Raw genomic sequence first — 16,917 nt, 5'->3', positions numbered from 1 at the left:
CAATAAGCCTCATTCCTGATGAAGGGCTTATGCCCGAAATGTTGATTCGCCTCCTCGGATGCTGCCTGACCTGCTGCGCTTTTCCACAATCAGACTCTTGACTCTGGTTCTACAGTAGAACCACTTATGGTGATCGTGACTTGCTGAGTGATGAATATGTTGGCAGATGATTCTGTCCAACTTTGGAATTAGGAAGGGGCTTGTGTTAAGAAAGTAGCGCAAAGACAAAAACAAAAAAAAAATCTCACAGCTGGCAAGAGAAAAATTATTCTTCCCTGTTAGATTATCAAAACCAGCCCACGTGATCATTTGGGCTAAGTAGTCTATGATCATTTGATCATAGACTACTTAGTGTGGAAGCAGACTATTCAGCCCATCGAGTTCACACTGACCCTCTGAAGAGCATCCCATTCAAACCCAATCCCAATAATTCTGCATTTTTCGCATGGCTATTCCACCTAGCCTGCACATCTCTGGACACTACAGTGTAATTTAGCATGGCTAATCCACGTAACCTGCACATCTTCAGAATGTGGGAAGTAACTGGGCCACTTGGGGGTAGCATATGCAGACACTGGGGGAATGCGCAAACTCCACACACAGTTGCCTGAGGCTGGAATCAATCCTGGGTCCCTGGCGCTGTGAGGCAGCAGTACTAGCCACTGAGCCACCATACCTTCTGTAATATACCATCCTTGCCTCAGTAACCTACCAGCTTTCTCCTAATAGGAGAGAAGCTCAAAGTTCTTCTAGCTCAGTAAGGAAATGGACCAGCTCCGTCTTAAATCACAATTCTTTGATTATTAATCTCCTTGCTTTGGGCATTTGTGTCCTTTGAAAATGGGATTTGTTCTCAATTAACCATCCTTCTCCAAACATTATATTTATAAAGAAAAACTTTAATTTGTCTGATTCTTAGTAATTTGGTGCAGTGAAAAATTAGTTCTTTAAACAGCAGTAGGCATGTACATCAATCATGCCTTAAGGACTTGAGTTCAAAGTGACTTCTGTCATTAAAAAAGTTCATTAAAAATATTTGTTGGAACTTTTCAGTGGGTTTTTGGCTGAGGTACCCAATTATGAGGGATGTCGAACTTCCTCTTGTTAGTTTAAAAGAAAGTTTTAGTATTTCCTTACAGCTCTTTAAGTATCTTTTCCCAAATATTCAATACTGTCCCATTTAGTTTATACTGACATTTCCAGGTTCAATGAGATTTTGATTTTCTTTGTTGAAGGTAAGCTTGACAGCCCTTTTGTTGTAACAACCATTATTTGTAGGAAGTTTCAAAAATATTGCTTACACTATTTGCAACTTTAATTGAGATATGAAGTTCACCGACTGACCACTTGACAAAAGGGCTGGGTGGTTTCGGAGAAAGATTAGAAGTTGAGTGTACTGTACTGAGCAGTTTCTAAGATGGTGAAAGCCTGAGGGGGTTGTGAAATGATTTCCTGTATTTGGTAGTCTTATTGAAAGGTCAAGGTTGAATACAGATTTATTCAAATTGTGGAATGTTTCAAAAGGGGCAAGAGAGGCAGATAATTAAAAACATGATGGAATAAAGGTAACATTGGAAGAGGGAGAATGTGAAAGAAAAGCAAGTCAGGGTGACAATAGATCGCTCCAATTGGTGAGCAAGCAGTGGCATGAGCATGATGGGATGATTGGTCTCCTTAGCTGCAGGTTGAGGATCTTTAGGCAATGTTGCTTGGTTAAGCATACCGCAAAGCGCTGGATGTGTATCCATCGTTGGTCTTGCTTCAAGCTTTCATTGTAATTCGGCGTCCTAGGATATGGACCTCCATGCATTTCAAGTATGGTAGCTTGTTTGTTACTAAATCAGTTTTTCAGAGTAAATATGACACTACTGTTAAGTAGTGAAGGGAGAGGAATGATTAAGATGCTTATATTTTTTTGTCTGTCTCCGAATACAGATGCTTTGTGTCGAGCTCCCTGTCAATCACTGAACAGAAACTTTATGGTTACTTCATCCACGAGCAGCTGCCTCCAGTGAGCACTTTGGGCATAAAATTAGTTAAGAACTTGTGACTTAGAATAAAAACAGTGAAACCAGTTCACTCCTTTACACAATTTCAGATTAAGAATGACTTGTTAGCCCAGTCCTTGCTCGCAATCACTTTTAGCATCCCTTCAAAACCATATTCTTGCTCTGTGACTGATCCTATAGCTTCAGTTTCTCGATCGTCACCACTCTTTCCCTTCGCATAAGAAATACCAACAGGAGTAGGCCATTCAGCCCCTCAAGCCTGCTCTGTCATTCAATGGGATCATGGCTGATCCGACATTCCTCACGTCCACTTTCCTGCCCTTTCCCCGAAACACTTGATTCCCCGACTGATCAAGAATCCATCTGTCTGAAATACACACAAGGACTTGGTCACCACGGCAACTAGTTTTCCCCACACATTCTCCGTCGTGATGTCTATTTAATTGGTGGAGTTAAACCCACTTTAGCTGTGCATTAAAACCCTGATGTGCTGAGGATCCAAACTTAAAGTCAAAACTGCTGAAAATGCGCAGTACATCGATCAACATCTGCATCACCCAATCAGGGACCAACATCCCTGGATATCTTTCTCAGTTCCTTTTTTGATAATCCACTGCTTGGTAATTGGTGCTTCACAGCGTGCTGTGATTGTGAACTCATTATATTCTCCACTGGGAATCCCTTAGGGATTAGACCATTAAGATTATGTTTGTACTGTTTACAATCAGCACTCATGCTGTCCAAATACAGGGCAGCCAGTTATAGTGTTCCCAGTCTTTGCTAGGTTTGACAGCTATGGAAGGACCTATTGTTAGCTGGTCTTTCAGCAGCTGGTCTCGATTTATAGTTTCACAGTTGGACTGCTGTCTGCTACACCAGGCCCATCCTTTGGACACTAATGGAATATAAAAGCATGGGTACTCTGGACTTGCAACGCCTTCATATATTCTTAGCGTGTTTCATCTCGCCTTCACATCTAACAAACATGCAAAGCAAGTAACTGGTCTTTCAGTTATCAGTTATGTGTAGATTCCCAAGTCAAAATAAAGCAGCTTTGCCTCCTCCATGTCTCCAGTGTTAGCCACCAATAGCTGTGTTGGAAAGATAGGATTTGAAAATGGGAATTTTAAATTTAAATTTTAAAGCGAATGCAAAAGAGATTGCAGTATGGAACACGTTCCACCTTGCTGAGCTTTGGATACAGTAAAGTTCTTTCTGGAGGTTTGAAGATGGGGAAATGTGAGAGAGCCTGGGAAATATTGAGTTTAAGGGGTTGTGGTTTCTTGGGTAGCATTTGACTATAGACATCTCGGTATACTGTCAGTATAAAGTATTGTTAGACAGGGGTATACTGTCAGTTTAAAATTTACCCCTATCTAACAGTGCTCTGCGCTGACCAGTATACCCCTATCTAACAGTGCTCCACGCAGACCGTATACCCCTATCTCACAATGCTCCGCCCTGACAGTATACCCCTATCTAATAGTGCTCCGCACGGACAGTATAACCCTATCTAACAATGATCTGCATCGACAGTATACCTCTATCTAACAATGCTCCACGCTGACAGTATACCCCGATCTAACAATGTTCTGCACGGACAGTATACCCCTATCTAACAATGCTCCACGCTGACAGTATACCCCGATCTAACAATGCTCCACACTGACAGTATACCCCTATCTAACAATGCTCCACACTGACAGTATACCCCGATCTAACAATGCCCCGCGCTGACAGTATACCCCTATCTAACAGTGCTCAACACGGACAATATACCCGTATCTAATAGTGCTGAATACTGAATATATACCCCAGCTATACAGTGTTGCATCCTGACTGTATATCCCTGTCTAACAATGCTCCATACTGACTGTACACCCTTACAACATTATCCTTTGGAATGCTGTACCAGGCGGTCGGAGTTTTTTTTTGTTTCTGAATGGTACCCCATAGACCCTCAGGATTATTTCAGGTTATGAAAAGTTCACCCTGAATATTAACTGTAACTGAGGGCTGATCTCACTGGAAAGGAGTCGGCAGGTCACCAAAGACCAACTTGCGATAAATGGACAGGTTCATGGGGTTTGAGTCTGCTGAGTGTCACCAAACACTGGAAAGCCACTTTGTGTGTGGGGGCGATAGTGACTCACACTCCAGTACAGTGAGTTCATTGAACAGTGCACCCATTGTATAATGTAACCCTGACCTTGTACCATTCATACGTGCAATGTCTCTGCCAAACATTGACACATGGCTATCTGAATCCTTTAGTTGTGAAGCCGTAAAACGTTTATGACCTCTCATTTGCGGGTTGATGAAAGTATTTTGTACTTTTATGGCAGGAAGCAATTATTTTACTGCGGTGAGCACTGTCTGGCAACCACTCGGTTGCAGATTGGAAAGGGTGGCCATGAGTTGAATAATTGGATGCATATTTGCTGCTTAGTGTTTAAGATTGGGTTGGGGAGAGGGTTGGTGTTCGGCTCAGAACCTCAGCAGTAATATCCCAACAAGACCTCAGCCCTAATGAGCCCTAGCGGATTGGCAAAGTCAAGTTGTCTTGCAGCTTCAATTGTCTCACCTACCGTCAAGCCTCGAGGCTCCTTACTGACCAACTAACCATACAGATATACATGTTAGGAGCAAGAGGAGACTATTCAGGCCCTCGAGCCTGCTGTACCATTTTAAGAGATCTGTTTCGGGCCTCCGACTTTGCTGACTGTTCTCCCTTGTCCTTGATTGATGGGTCCAACTTACCCTTAAAAATGTTCACTGACCTTGCTTCCACTCTTCTCTGGGGAACAGAATTACCTTCTAAGGGGATAAAGTTTTTCTTCTGCTCTGCCTTAAATGGGAGACTCCTCATTTTTAAACTGTGTCAATTTGTTCTAGTCTCTCCACAACATCGTATCAGGGCCCACCAAACATCATGTCATTCTGAAACCCCACATATTTTGTTTAGCTGATTTTACCCAAAGCAAGCCTGTTGGTTCAACGATATCTCCTATCTCTCTATTTTTGACAGCCATGTTGAATTTGTTGATTGTTTGAAGTTATTATTTAGTTCATGATTCGATCACTCAAAGCTTTTTTTTTCTCTCCCCTACAGGTAAGTGAATTGAAAGTAAAAGTAATCCTATTCTCTGCTACTCTGTGACATGCTTTTGATCAAAAAGCCCACGGAAAGTGAAGTGGTGGTTGACGCAATTGCGGTTACAATAAACCTGGAATACATAGCTTACAGAAGATGGTAAGTGTCAATCCCAGCCGAAACAGTGGAGCAAGTGTGGACATTTCACAGTGCTGTGACCTAGGAGGGAAGCTCAGTCCCCCATGTCACACTGCTTTCTCTGTCAGAGCAGAAAGCACATCGCAGTAGTTGTATATTATTGCACATGGGTTCAGTTATGTGTGCTAAAGCTTTGTGGGTCTGGCTTCAATATGGGACTGGGTTGTTTAACCTTCCAATGAGGTGATAAACACCTCAGCAACACAAAGGTGCTCTGATTCTCTGCACTCACTTCTTTCATTTATTTTTAATTAACCTGTTCAGTTGTGGTATGACACACTTTCAACCTGGTCTCTTGGCTCAGAGGCGGTTGTAAGCTGGTTCAAATTGAAACTGAGATTGGGTGGAATTGTTGAATATGACTTGTGTATGTTACTTCAAGTTATGCACTTAATCATTTACTAACTGGAGATTGGAACGATAACGTATGGGGATGGATTTTATTTGGAATTTGACCAACTTGATCAGATTACAATGCCTTTTATTTCAAAGTCTCTTTGGGCTTTTATGACTGTGTTTTATTTGCATAAACAAACAAGAAGTTTCAAGTGCATAGCTTCAGTTCAGTCGTAAAGCCCCTGTACCATAGTTTGAAGGACATCATTGTCTGTAAGGTTTCCAGCGATTCAATCATGGGTGGCTTCAAAGCACTGTGTAGCTCTCCTGCACAAAATTGCTAGTTGTTGGACCAGTTTTGTATTCCAATGACTCTGCCATCATTTTGTAATCTTCCAGCATCATGTCGGCCTGTTAATGAGCACTCGGTGTCATGATTACTTGCTTGCTCTCAAAGTAAGAGCTGCTGAATGAATAAGTTCAGAGATGGCCTTGATTATCCCCATCTTTCTGTTGGGATTGATACTGCACAAGACTTGACCCCAAGCATACTTGCCGTCTGAAGTCACACTGGTTCTGTCCAGTTTATGATGATGTCTGACTCTTTGGGCTGCCTCAAAAAAGGCTTAACAAACAATTGGCTCTTCTGCTGATGGGAAACTGTTCTTCTGAACTGAAACCGGACTCTGGCCTCTGATTGTCTGCCTTTCTGTCATCATGCAAGTTCCACTTAATAAACATTCAGCAGTAGACTCCCCCAGTCACTTCTCTGAAGTCTTATGCTTTCTTGGAAATGATGTTTGAACTTGCTGTTCAAAAATGTTGGCTTTTTTTTTAAAAGAGAGAATGACTTCCAGAGAACTAAGGACTGAAGTCCCTTTATCTACACTTTACAATCGAAATTCCCAATTTATTACAAATCCTGATCACAGTGTGTCTGCAGCAGCCCTCTGAAGAAGCAATTCACTTCGTGCCATTCTCCCTCTAACCCAGCATGGTTTGCTTTTCCAGATAATAGTCTACTTTTCTTTTGCACACTTCAATAGATACTGCTGCCACCACACTCTGAGCCGGTGAATTTTAGATCCTAGTTTTTGCTTTAAGTCCGTGCCCTCTCCTTCACTGTCCTTTCACAAGTGGCAAGTGTTTTTCCTAGTCTACTCTGTCCAGACCCCTCATAATTGCAAACATCTTTTTCTGATTTTTTTTCACTCTCTTCCTTACGCATTCTGTTACACGTCCGTTTTGTTTCTTAAAACTGAAGAAAAATTAAAAGGGAGACCTTGTAATTTTGTTTTAAAAAATGACAAAAGAATTATGTAGCGTCAATGTTTCTTCTATTCTTTGAGATGGATGGGAGTAGTTGAGTGACTTTGTGCCAAATAAACTCTTAGGCAAAGATTAATGACAGGATGCATTTATTTTTATTGAGCCACTCTCCTCTGGATCAGAAAGTGTGTTGACTATAGATTCACTACAATATTTTGCAAGGGAGAAGGATGCAGCCTATTAGAGAAGCCAAATTGGCTGAGATTATCGTGGGCTGCAAACCATTGTGTGTGTATGTGTGTGTGTATGTCTGTCTAGGGACAATTTATCCCTTGAGCCTGTTGTGCTATTCAGTAAAGGTTGTGGTTGATCTGTAACCAAATTCCAGACACTCATTTTTGTCCCAAAATGTATTGTATCAATCTGAATGCAACAATTGATTTAGCATCGTTGGCTGATGGAGTTCCAAACTCTCACCCACCATCTCAGTGTAGAAATGTTTTTGACCTTCCCTTCTGAAAGATAGCTCCTTAAATCCAGCACTGCTTAAAAATTATCAAACAGCAGAGAGAAAGTCCCCTTCAATGTCTTAAAATATCTGATCAATTCACTCCTTAGCTTTCTAAGTTCCAGGGAATGCAACCCCCAGGTTGTGAAGTGAAAACCAAAAGTGCAGGAGAAACTCAGGAGGTGGTGGAGAGAGAAACGGAGTTAACCATTTTTAATTGGAGCTGACTGTGTTCTGCCAATGTGTCTGCTGTTTTAACAACCTGTGTGCGTAGAACCCTAATTCTCATTTGTCCTTCGCTGTTCCTAGACTTGCAGTCAAGATTTGTGTCAAACTTACTCAAGTCTGTTGCTTTTAGGCCCAAGTTGGCCTTGCCCTGTGTTGAAATCTGCACACTGAATTTTCCCCACCACAGCTGGTTTGGGTTTGGAGTTGGAGTGGGGTGTTTAATCTGGTAAATGTTGGCAGAGTGGGAGAATCTCACTGTCTTCCCACCTCTCCCTGATTAAACAGCAGGCAGGATTGCCTTGCCACCCCATGCCAATTGAAGCCATTGACCGGGTCATGGTGTCCACTTCAGAGAGCCTAATCTTGCCACCTCTGGTATTTGGGGTGGGGATCGGGTCCTTCTGTCACACAGGACCCCATCGAGGGTGCTGGCTATTAGCCTGCTTATTCACCCGATCTCCTGCATCAAATACCGCTCCATTTGCGCATCACTCAATTGTGGTCTAGAGCGTGCAGAAATAATGAGGTCACCACTGTGGGTGTTCACTGTCCTTTGACCTTGATGTCAATCGAGCATGCACAGTTTGCAATGGAAATCCAGCCATTTTCCTCCAGGAGCTGCACTGTTGAGGTCCCCGTAGTTTTGCAATCAGTCAGTGAACTGACTGCAATTTCTGCTCTTCGACTGTCATCAAAAACCCTTGGAAAAATGGTGAATGATGTGCAACTGAGTTTTTAGCTGCTCCCTGATTTCATGATTAGGATCACAGAGATGTACAGCATGGAAACAGACTCTTCAGCCTAACGTGTCCATGCCGACCACGTTTCCTAAAATGATCTAGTCCCATTTAACTACATTTGGCCCATGACCCTCTAAACCATTTATATCCCTGTCCAAATGCTTTTTGAAATGTTGGAATTTTATTCACCTCTACCACTTGCTCTGGCAGCTTGTTCCATACAGGCACCACCCTCTGATCCTTTTTATATCGTTCCCCTCTCACCTTAAGCCTGTGCCCTCTAGTTTTGGACTCCCATGCCCTGGGGAAAAGACCTTGTCTATTTACCCTATCCATGCCCCTCATGATTTTATAAATCTCAAAGAAGGTCACCTCTCAGCCTCCAACATTCCAGGGAGAAAAGTCTTAACCTGTTCAGCGTCTTCCTATAGCTCAAACCCTCCAGTCCCAGCAACATCCTTATTCATGTTTTCCACTTTTAACAACATCCTTGCCACAGCAGAGCGACCAGAATTGAACACAGTATTCTAAAAATGGTCTCACCAATGTCTTGTACAGCCACAACATGACGTCCCAAATCCTATACCCAGTTATTACTAAACCTCCTCATTGAGAGTGTTGATTGAGTATTACCTTTTCTCGATATCAATTCTACAATTAAAATTTTGGGAAACATATTTATGATACTTTCACTCCTGCCTTAATTTGTGCATGGGACACACTAATTTATTTTGCGTATCTGTAATGTTTCACCCGATGCTGCCAAGTGAAATGATTCAATAGTTACTTCCTGGTTTGCTGTCTGGGAGGATGCCTTAATGTTTGCTCCATTGGATCATATCATTGCTGTTGGATTATTGAAGATCCTCTTGTTTTGGCACTTGATTCCCACTGTCACTGGGAGAAGGGAAGCCCATGATACATGATCTTTGTGAGCATTTTTAATTGAGGACAGCTGCACATACTGTTCCTTCATGACCAACCTGATGATAATATCCAGCCCCTTATCTCCATATAATTCCACAGAGGTATCCCATCACCAAGTCCCCCTTTATTTATACATGGAGAGTGCTTGACACTGGTCCGTCAGAACCACCTTTGGTCAATGACTGGTCACCAGAAGTGGGAGATGTACCAAGATCTGAGCCAGGGATGGGTGGGATTGGGAGTGAAGGAAGCTTTATGACAGGGTGGAAGACAGGAGAGGCTGAACGACAAAAAACTAGTCTTCCGGAGCAAACAGAAATGATGATAGGGAAATGATGATAGAGAGCACAACAAATGTGCTCAGAAACAAGAGAAAAATTAAAACCCGTAAAGACAGGGAAACAAAATGGGTCCCAAAGATGACAGTCTTTGAAAGAAAAGCAATGCGCAGTCTCTTAAATCCGCCAGGTTTGGGAGAAAGCACCATTTTATGACTGCCATTAGATCAAGACTATCAATAGTCAAATATTAGTCATTGCTGTTGTTAGAACAAAATCGTTACAAATTGTTCAGAGCTATGGCCAGGAAAGACACTGGAACCTTGACAGGAAATCTATGTTGAGATTATACACATGCAGGGTGACTTATTTGTGAAATAACTCCACAGAGGCAGAGCTCCTGTCCCAAGTCCCTCTTTATGTACATGTGGACAATCCTTGTCACTGACACAGCTCCTCAGAGCCACCTCCGGTCCTTTTGTAACACCTCCCTGGGGTGTTTTAACACTGGATCAGGTTCCTTCAACCCTGCCTCAGATACAGATGGCTTGTAACACACAGGAGCTCACCTCTTGTGCCTGGAGCATCTCAGAATAAATTCATTCTCCTCTTCAGACAGCAAAGTCATCGAGGCGGTGATATCTGCCGTGACCATCTCAGATTCTGAGGTCTCTTCAACACTTGACAGAGAGGCCCCGGAACAGTTGGAAAGGTTGCTGAGGAGTCGGGCACATCCTGCTCCCGCACCGTTAGCGAGCTTGCAGCTTTTATATGGTCCACATGTTTGGTCAGGACCATCGCACCTACCCGAATGTTGTATGTTCACTAGAGCTGACCTTGCATTGTCCATGTCTCTAACCCATGCACGGCCATTCCCGTGGTCCCTCCACCAAACTTCCTTCCCTGAAGTAAACTGTCTCTCTTGCTTAACAGAATCTTGTGTCTGTCGTTGACGTTCCTAATGCCATTTTCCCCCATCACCACCAGCTGTTTCAGTTTTGCCAGGAGCAGACCTTTCTTCCTGTAAAGACTGATATTGTGAGCTGTGCCTGCAAGTGGTCCAGGAAATTTAAAACCCTTACGGACTCTTCCAGTGGCAGTACCACTGTGTTGTATCTGCCAGTGGGAGGTGACTCAATGCATCCACGTTTGTTACTTGGCCTCTCAGACAGTGTTCCAATGTGTAATTTATGCACACTTAATATTAGAGCCCACTGTTGAGTTGGTCCTGAATCTATGGGTGGCAGCACTGTCATATTTAAGTAGACCTAGCAGAGGTTTGGGGTCAATTGTTATTACTAATTTACATCCATAAAGGTTTTGGTGGAACTTCCTGACTCCAAATATGACTGCCAAGCCTTCCTTTTCTATGTGGGCATTTTTACATTCTGCATTAGCCTGCGTCTTGGATGCTTTCCTCTCCATTGGGTGACCGTGAGCTAATACTACCCTGATGGCGTACGGGGAAACATTGCATGTCAATACCAGCTTCTTGCCTGGGATCACACTGTGGCAACACCTAAGAGGATGAAAGCGGTTTCTTCACTTCCCTGACAGCTATGGTTTGACTGTGTGACCATTTCCAAGGCTGACCCTTGTTTAAGAGTTGATACAAAGGTGCCAGTGTGGATGCCAGGTTATGTATGAACTTTCTGTAATAACTGACCAGCCCAAGGAAAGACCTAAACTCCAGACATGGGAGCCAGGGTGCCCTCGACCACCTTCACTGTATCTTCCAATGGGTATAATCTGGTTTTGTCAACTCTGTAGCCCAGTAGGTCACTCAGGGTGCCTGGAACATATATTTTCCCTTCTATGACTAAGTCCGCCAGGGAAAAGGTCTGTGGACTTTGTCCAAGTGATCCTTATTAGTTTGCCCTGTTATTGGCATATCATCAAGATAAATGGTGACATGGGGTAGACCTCGTAGACTTCTCCATCTGCTGAAAAATTGCACCAGTTGACAATACCCCAAATGCTATCTTATATATTGGTACAAACCTTTGCGTATTAATTGTAGCATACTTCTGGGAATCCTCATCTAATCTCATGTAATTATGTATGGCTCATGTCCCACTTTATGAAGAGCAGTCCCCGCCAGCTTTTACTCCTCTGTGTGAGCGATTGGGTATTTATCCAGTTGTGAGATGTGGTTTACATTGTTTTTAAAATCCCCACAAAGGCGAACCAACCCATTGGGCTTCACAATCAGTACAACTGGTGCTGCCCATTCCACAAACTCGACGGGTTTGATGATTCCTTCATTTTCCAGTGTCTGATTTCTGTCTCTACTTTTGTCCCTAAGGTAAATGGCAGTGGGCGGGCCTTGCAGAATCATGGAATTGCTTCCTGGTCAACATGCAAGGTGGCCTTTGACAGTCCACAGACCTTCCCGACAAACTTCTGGGCATTTAATTAAGACTTCACTCAGGCAGTCTTTTTCTTACCAAAACATGTTGAGCCAATCGAGGTGAATCTTTCTCAACCAATTCCATCCCATCAGGTTTGGGCCCGATTCTTTTACTACAATCAGTTGTAACTTCAGCAGAAGAGGGGAGAGAAAATGGTGACTCCACTGAGGGAAGCAACTCCACCTGGTGCTCATCTTTGTTACCAAACACTTCCATCCCTCTCTCCGATTTGAGCATTGACACAAAATGCAGCTGGTTGGCATGAATTTTCCCCAGATTCTTGTGCCTTTTTCCCCAAAGGGACTGCTCCTCAAAATGGGAAGTCCCAAATTGGGGTTGGGCAAGAGAGAGGGCCGATTCTTACCCCAGGCCCAAAGCAGTAAGCAGTCAATGTGAAATGGCCTCTCCACTGCACCCACCACAGATCACAGTTGAAGCTTGTTCTTCATTTGGTGTTTCCAAAACAACTAAGAGTGGTGTATTTCTGAGCCTGAATCAAGAAAAAGGAAAGTTTAGTGAAAGACTTTTGCATGATGTCTGTGCCCTGTTAACAGCTTGAGGGTAATTAACTAATTGGAATGATCTATACTCTTTCTGTACGCTTTGATGATGCCATCAGTTGATGTTATCAACTGATTGCTGTCTGGCCATCTCTTCCACACCAATGGATCATGAAAGATGCATTTATCTCCTCCTGAAGTTTTAAATACTGTAGTTTCTTGCTGATAAAGTCACTCTCGATCCAAGCCAATTAGAGCTGATGGATCCATTATTGCTGTGCTTGACCTGGACTACTCCATCTTGTGGTTTCTGCTTCCTTGACAGATTTATTTCTTTAAATGGATAAAGATTCTCGATTTTTGCTGCTCTGTCGTTGGAGACCGAGCGTACAAAGAGATTATTTATTTGCTTACCCACCTGGCTAATTGTGTAATTAAAAGTCTTGCACTAAGTGTGAGTCACACCTTAAAATAATTGTCCACTGTAACAATTGAGATAAACATTGACGATACTCTCTGGAAATGGGCAACTTTCAGGACTGTAGCTGTGCTGTGCTTTGGGGTTTTGCCAGATTTCTGGATTCCCCTCTGGGTAATAGATAGATAGGTAGTTTGGGCCAATCTAGGTTAGGTGGGGGTCAAAGGTGGCACCAAACCATGTTGTCCAGGTAAGTTCATTCTAATCAAGTAAAGTAAAACAAAATGCAATGTGTATTCCAAAAATGTTTGTTTTTGGAGAACTCTAGATTTCAAACAGCCAATTTAAGACGCTGAAACTGTGTGCACAATCAAAGTTACTTAAACATCTGACTGAAGCCAATAAGCACTGATCATAAAAATGGATGTATCTAGTAATCTGATTCTTCCAATTTTTATTCAGCCTGATTTTGCCAGTTATCCACTGTATTCAGTACCCCTTGAAAGTTAAATTGGTGATGTAATAAATACATTAAAAAAATGGGGGTCTAACTAGGAAACTGGGCCATGATTAGACAGAAGTCACATGACACCAGGTTATGGTCCAACAGGCTTATTTGAAATCACAAGCTCTTGGAGCACAGACCCACAGTTTATAGGCAGAGAGATCAAACTGCTGTATGGAATGTCAGAGAATACAACTCTGCAGATGATGTAGAGTGTTAGATGGTGTGTAAAGTGTTTATAAAGTCAATGTCAGTGTTGTGCTGTCATGACAATGAGGCAGAGCAATAGAAATTTACAAAAGGTGACATCTCAGGTCAGACACTGAGTTGTAGGTGTGAGGCTTTGTTCAGAATCTGTCTTGGAGTTTTAGCCTGGAATTAGGCTGGCTTTATTCCAAAAGCTGGAATTTATAAGATATGGTGCAGGGGGTGCAATGTTGAGCTTTTATTTCCACTAGTGCCCTTGTTCTAATCCTGCTCTGCGCAGCCACGAATGAGGTTGGCTCCTGCCTGAATTCTCAGTTTCAAGCTGATGCTCCCTTTTCACTCGACTGTCTGTATATTCCCACCTCTAGTTTCCAAATTTCATTGAGCCTGTCATGTTGGGAAATATGAATATAACACTTTTGCAGGTCTAATGCCAGTCCTTTGTACCTGACAGGAGGGAGGTTACTTTGATCGGTTTAAACGGTGTTGGTGCTACGTGGCCTTACTTGCAATTATGTGTGTGGCTCAGCACTCAGATCTTGAAATGTAGCTGATGTACAGAATGGGAAGGCTTTTTTTGAAACATGGATTGGCCAAAGCATCCTTTCAAATTGTGTGCATTAATCATTAAGCTCTAGTCTTTGAAATGACTTTGACCTTGCTTCCTATCCCTTGCTGTAGACAATCAGACCAGCCTTGACAGTTTGTGTTGGGTGGGGTTACTACAGGATATGGAGCTACGGTGGAGAAATGAATTTGAGGGGCACAGCTGTGATTGAACTGGGGCAGGAGTGAAGGGTTGAGGGGCTGAATGGCCAATATTTCCACCTGCTACTCCTTGATTGGATTTTCTCACCCTTTCTCATTTCCAGCATCCTTCTCCTCACCGAGTCCTCCAAGAAAGCCTTTGTTTGAGGGAATCCAACCAACTGTTTGTGCCTAAAACAGCAGTTTTGGGTGGGGAGGAGAAAACACCTCGGATTTTTCTCCTGGAATTTTCTCTTCCTCCTGGCATTGTCCCCGTGATTAATCTTCAAATCCTCAATGTCTCCAGGGCAGTTCTGGAGTGTTGAAAGCTCCTGTTGATTTCTGCTCATCGTCTCTTCACTATCCTCTGGGCTTGGAGTGGGTCAGAAATAGCATGCGCTGCGTCAATAACTCTGCTGATCGGTTTAAGTGAATGGGGCGTTGACGAATCGACATCGATGACTCAACAAACGTGATTCAGTTGCAGTTTTTTTTTTGTTTTGAGTCTGGCAGAGGAGCCAGTTTTTCTTTTCAAGTGACCACGAGTGGGGAAAGCGTGGAAACCATTTCAGCTACCACATGCTGAAACTGCACCACTGGAATTTCGGGAGCAGTGATTTAAGGAACAAAGTATCTCCTGGTTTACAAGCAGAGGCAACCGAAGAAAGTGACAAGTCCGGGAGTCCTGTTCGATCGGAAGTTTGACGTCTGTGGAATTCGAGGCCTATCCAAATACCAAATTCTTTTTCTCTCAGGGTGCACATTTGGCACTGATAGACCTAGCTGTCAAACAGCTCTTGTCTCTGTAGCTGCTGCTTGTGAGGTGTGGACTTTCTGTCGAAATTCTGTGTGTGAACCACGGTCAGGGTCCAATCTTTCAAGTGACGAATTAAGCCGTAAGATTAAACTTTTTTTAAAAAAACACTCTTTGTTTGGGCCATGAGGTGTAAAGATAAAAGTCTAGGGATCACGTGCTTCTCTAATAATTTGCTACTCACAACATAAAACTTCTTTGGAACAAGGGGAGGCCATTCAGCTGCTTGGACCTGCTGTACGAGAACAGGAAGAGGCTGTTCAGTCCATTTGAGCCTGCTGCACTCTTCCGTAAGGTCCTGGCTGGATTCATGCTTCGACGCTGCTTCTGCTTTAGTTCTCTCTCCTTAAATCTCATTCCTGAAAATTTCAGTCAAGCCCCCTGTGTAATAAAGCTTCCTCCTTCGATTATTTTTAGATTAGATTAGATTATTTACAGTGTGGAAACAGGCCCTTCGGCCCAACAAGTCCACACCGACCCGCCGAAGCGCAACCCACCCAGACCCATTCCCCTACATTTACCCCTTCACCTAACACTATGGACATTTTAGCATATCCAATTCACCTAACCTGCATGTTTTTGGATTGTGGGAGGAAACCGGAACACCCGGAGGAAACCCACGCAGACACAGGGAGAATGTGCAAATCCCACCCAGACAGTTTCCTGAGGTGGGAATTGAACTCTGATCTCTGGCGCTGTGAGGCAGCAGTGCTAACCACTGTGCCACCGTGCTGCCCATCTTGGCTATTTTAAGGTGTGCCTTCCCTCAATACTTTGTGTGGAGAAAGCATTTCCTGATTTGCTTTTGGAAATCACTGTGGACAATACTCCCTTGTTCTGGATTCATCCCTGGAGCTTTACCAGCCCCAACATGAAATTATGTTTCCAATCTGAGGGCAAACTGACCAGTGTGTGTGACACATTGTTAATGCATCCCATAATGCAAGTATACAGAAACAGAAGGAGATCACTTGGCCTGCAGTCTATGTGCTAGCTCTCTGTAAGAAAACCCTCAGCTAGTCCCACACCCCTGCCCTTTGTCTGGGATCCTGCAATCATTTTCCCTTTTGGGGCTTATCCAGTGTCCTTTGGTAAACCACAGCTGAATCAACCTCCCCCATTATCCTCAACCTCCCCCATTAACCTCATCATTTCACCTTCTTGCTGCCGATTTCATTTCCACGATAAATACATCCTGAAGGTGTGGGCTTCTAAGCAGGGAGCAGTATGTGAAATCTGACTCCAACTCTTTAGGACTGTCTCTGCCCACGCTCAGCTAAAGGCCCAACATTCCATTCGCCATAAGGTTCTCTGCCTTTCCACCCTTCACAGTCTCTTGCTATTTGGAAGAATTCAAATGTGTCTTTCCTAAACCCAAAGTAATTGATCTCACAGTTCCTCACATTGAATTTCACTTGCCCACTCCTTCTACCTCACTGCTCCCTCTATTGTTTTTCAAGGATTTGGGATAAGAAACTAATCCAAATCCATCTCAAACTCCAAATTTCCAATCATATACCATTGTGTGACAATGTGTAGGAGTGTCAACTGCCAAGTTAATCTTCTAAGTTTGAATGAAGACAGAATGAAACTTTATAACTCCTCTTCAGTTTAATATATATTTAAACAAACATTTCTAAGTAAGTGTAGGCCATTCAACCTCTTGAATCTGCTGCTGTACTCTCGGAGACCTCGCCTTGCAGTAAGTATCCATTTCTGTGATAGCAG

At 43.1% G+C, this 16,917-nt stretch overlaps 1 protein-coding gene across 3 annotated transcripts in view; it reads left to right on the top strand.

Annotated features, from left to right (window-relative positions):
- Positions 1–16,917, top strand: part of ank3b (ankyrin 3b) — a 716,427-nt gene that overhangs the window by 241,119 nt on the left and 458,391 nt on the right. Inside the window, exon 1 of one of the 3 annotated variants that reach the window (XM_072557893.1) lies at positions 5,145–5,262. The exons of the other annotated variants lie outside the window; for them this stretch is intronic. Coding sequence (XP_072413994.1) covers positions 5,260–5,262 — 3 coding nt within the window. The 5' untranslated portion in view covers positions 5,145–5,259. Of the gene's footprint in view, positions 1–5,144; positions 5,263–16,917 lie in introns of those variants that run through there. 3 annotated transcript variants of the gene reach the window in all.

The sequence above is a fragment of the Chiloscyllium punctatum genome, chromosome 38 (genome assembly GCF_047496795.1).
Source record: "Chiloscyllium punctatum isolate Juve2018m chromosome 38, sChiPun1.3, whole genome shotgun sequence".
Lineage (NCBI taxonomy): Eukaryota > Metazoa > Chordata > Chondrichthyes > Orectolobiformes > Hemiscylliidae > Chiloscyllium > Chiloscyllium punctatum.
This window is presented reverse-complemented; position numbering and strand designations above follow the sequence as displayed.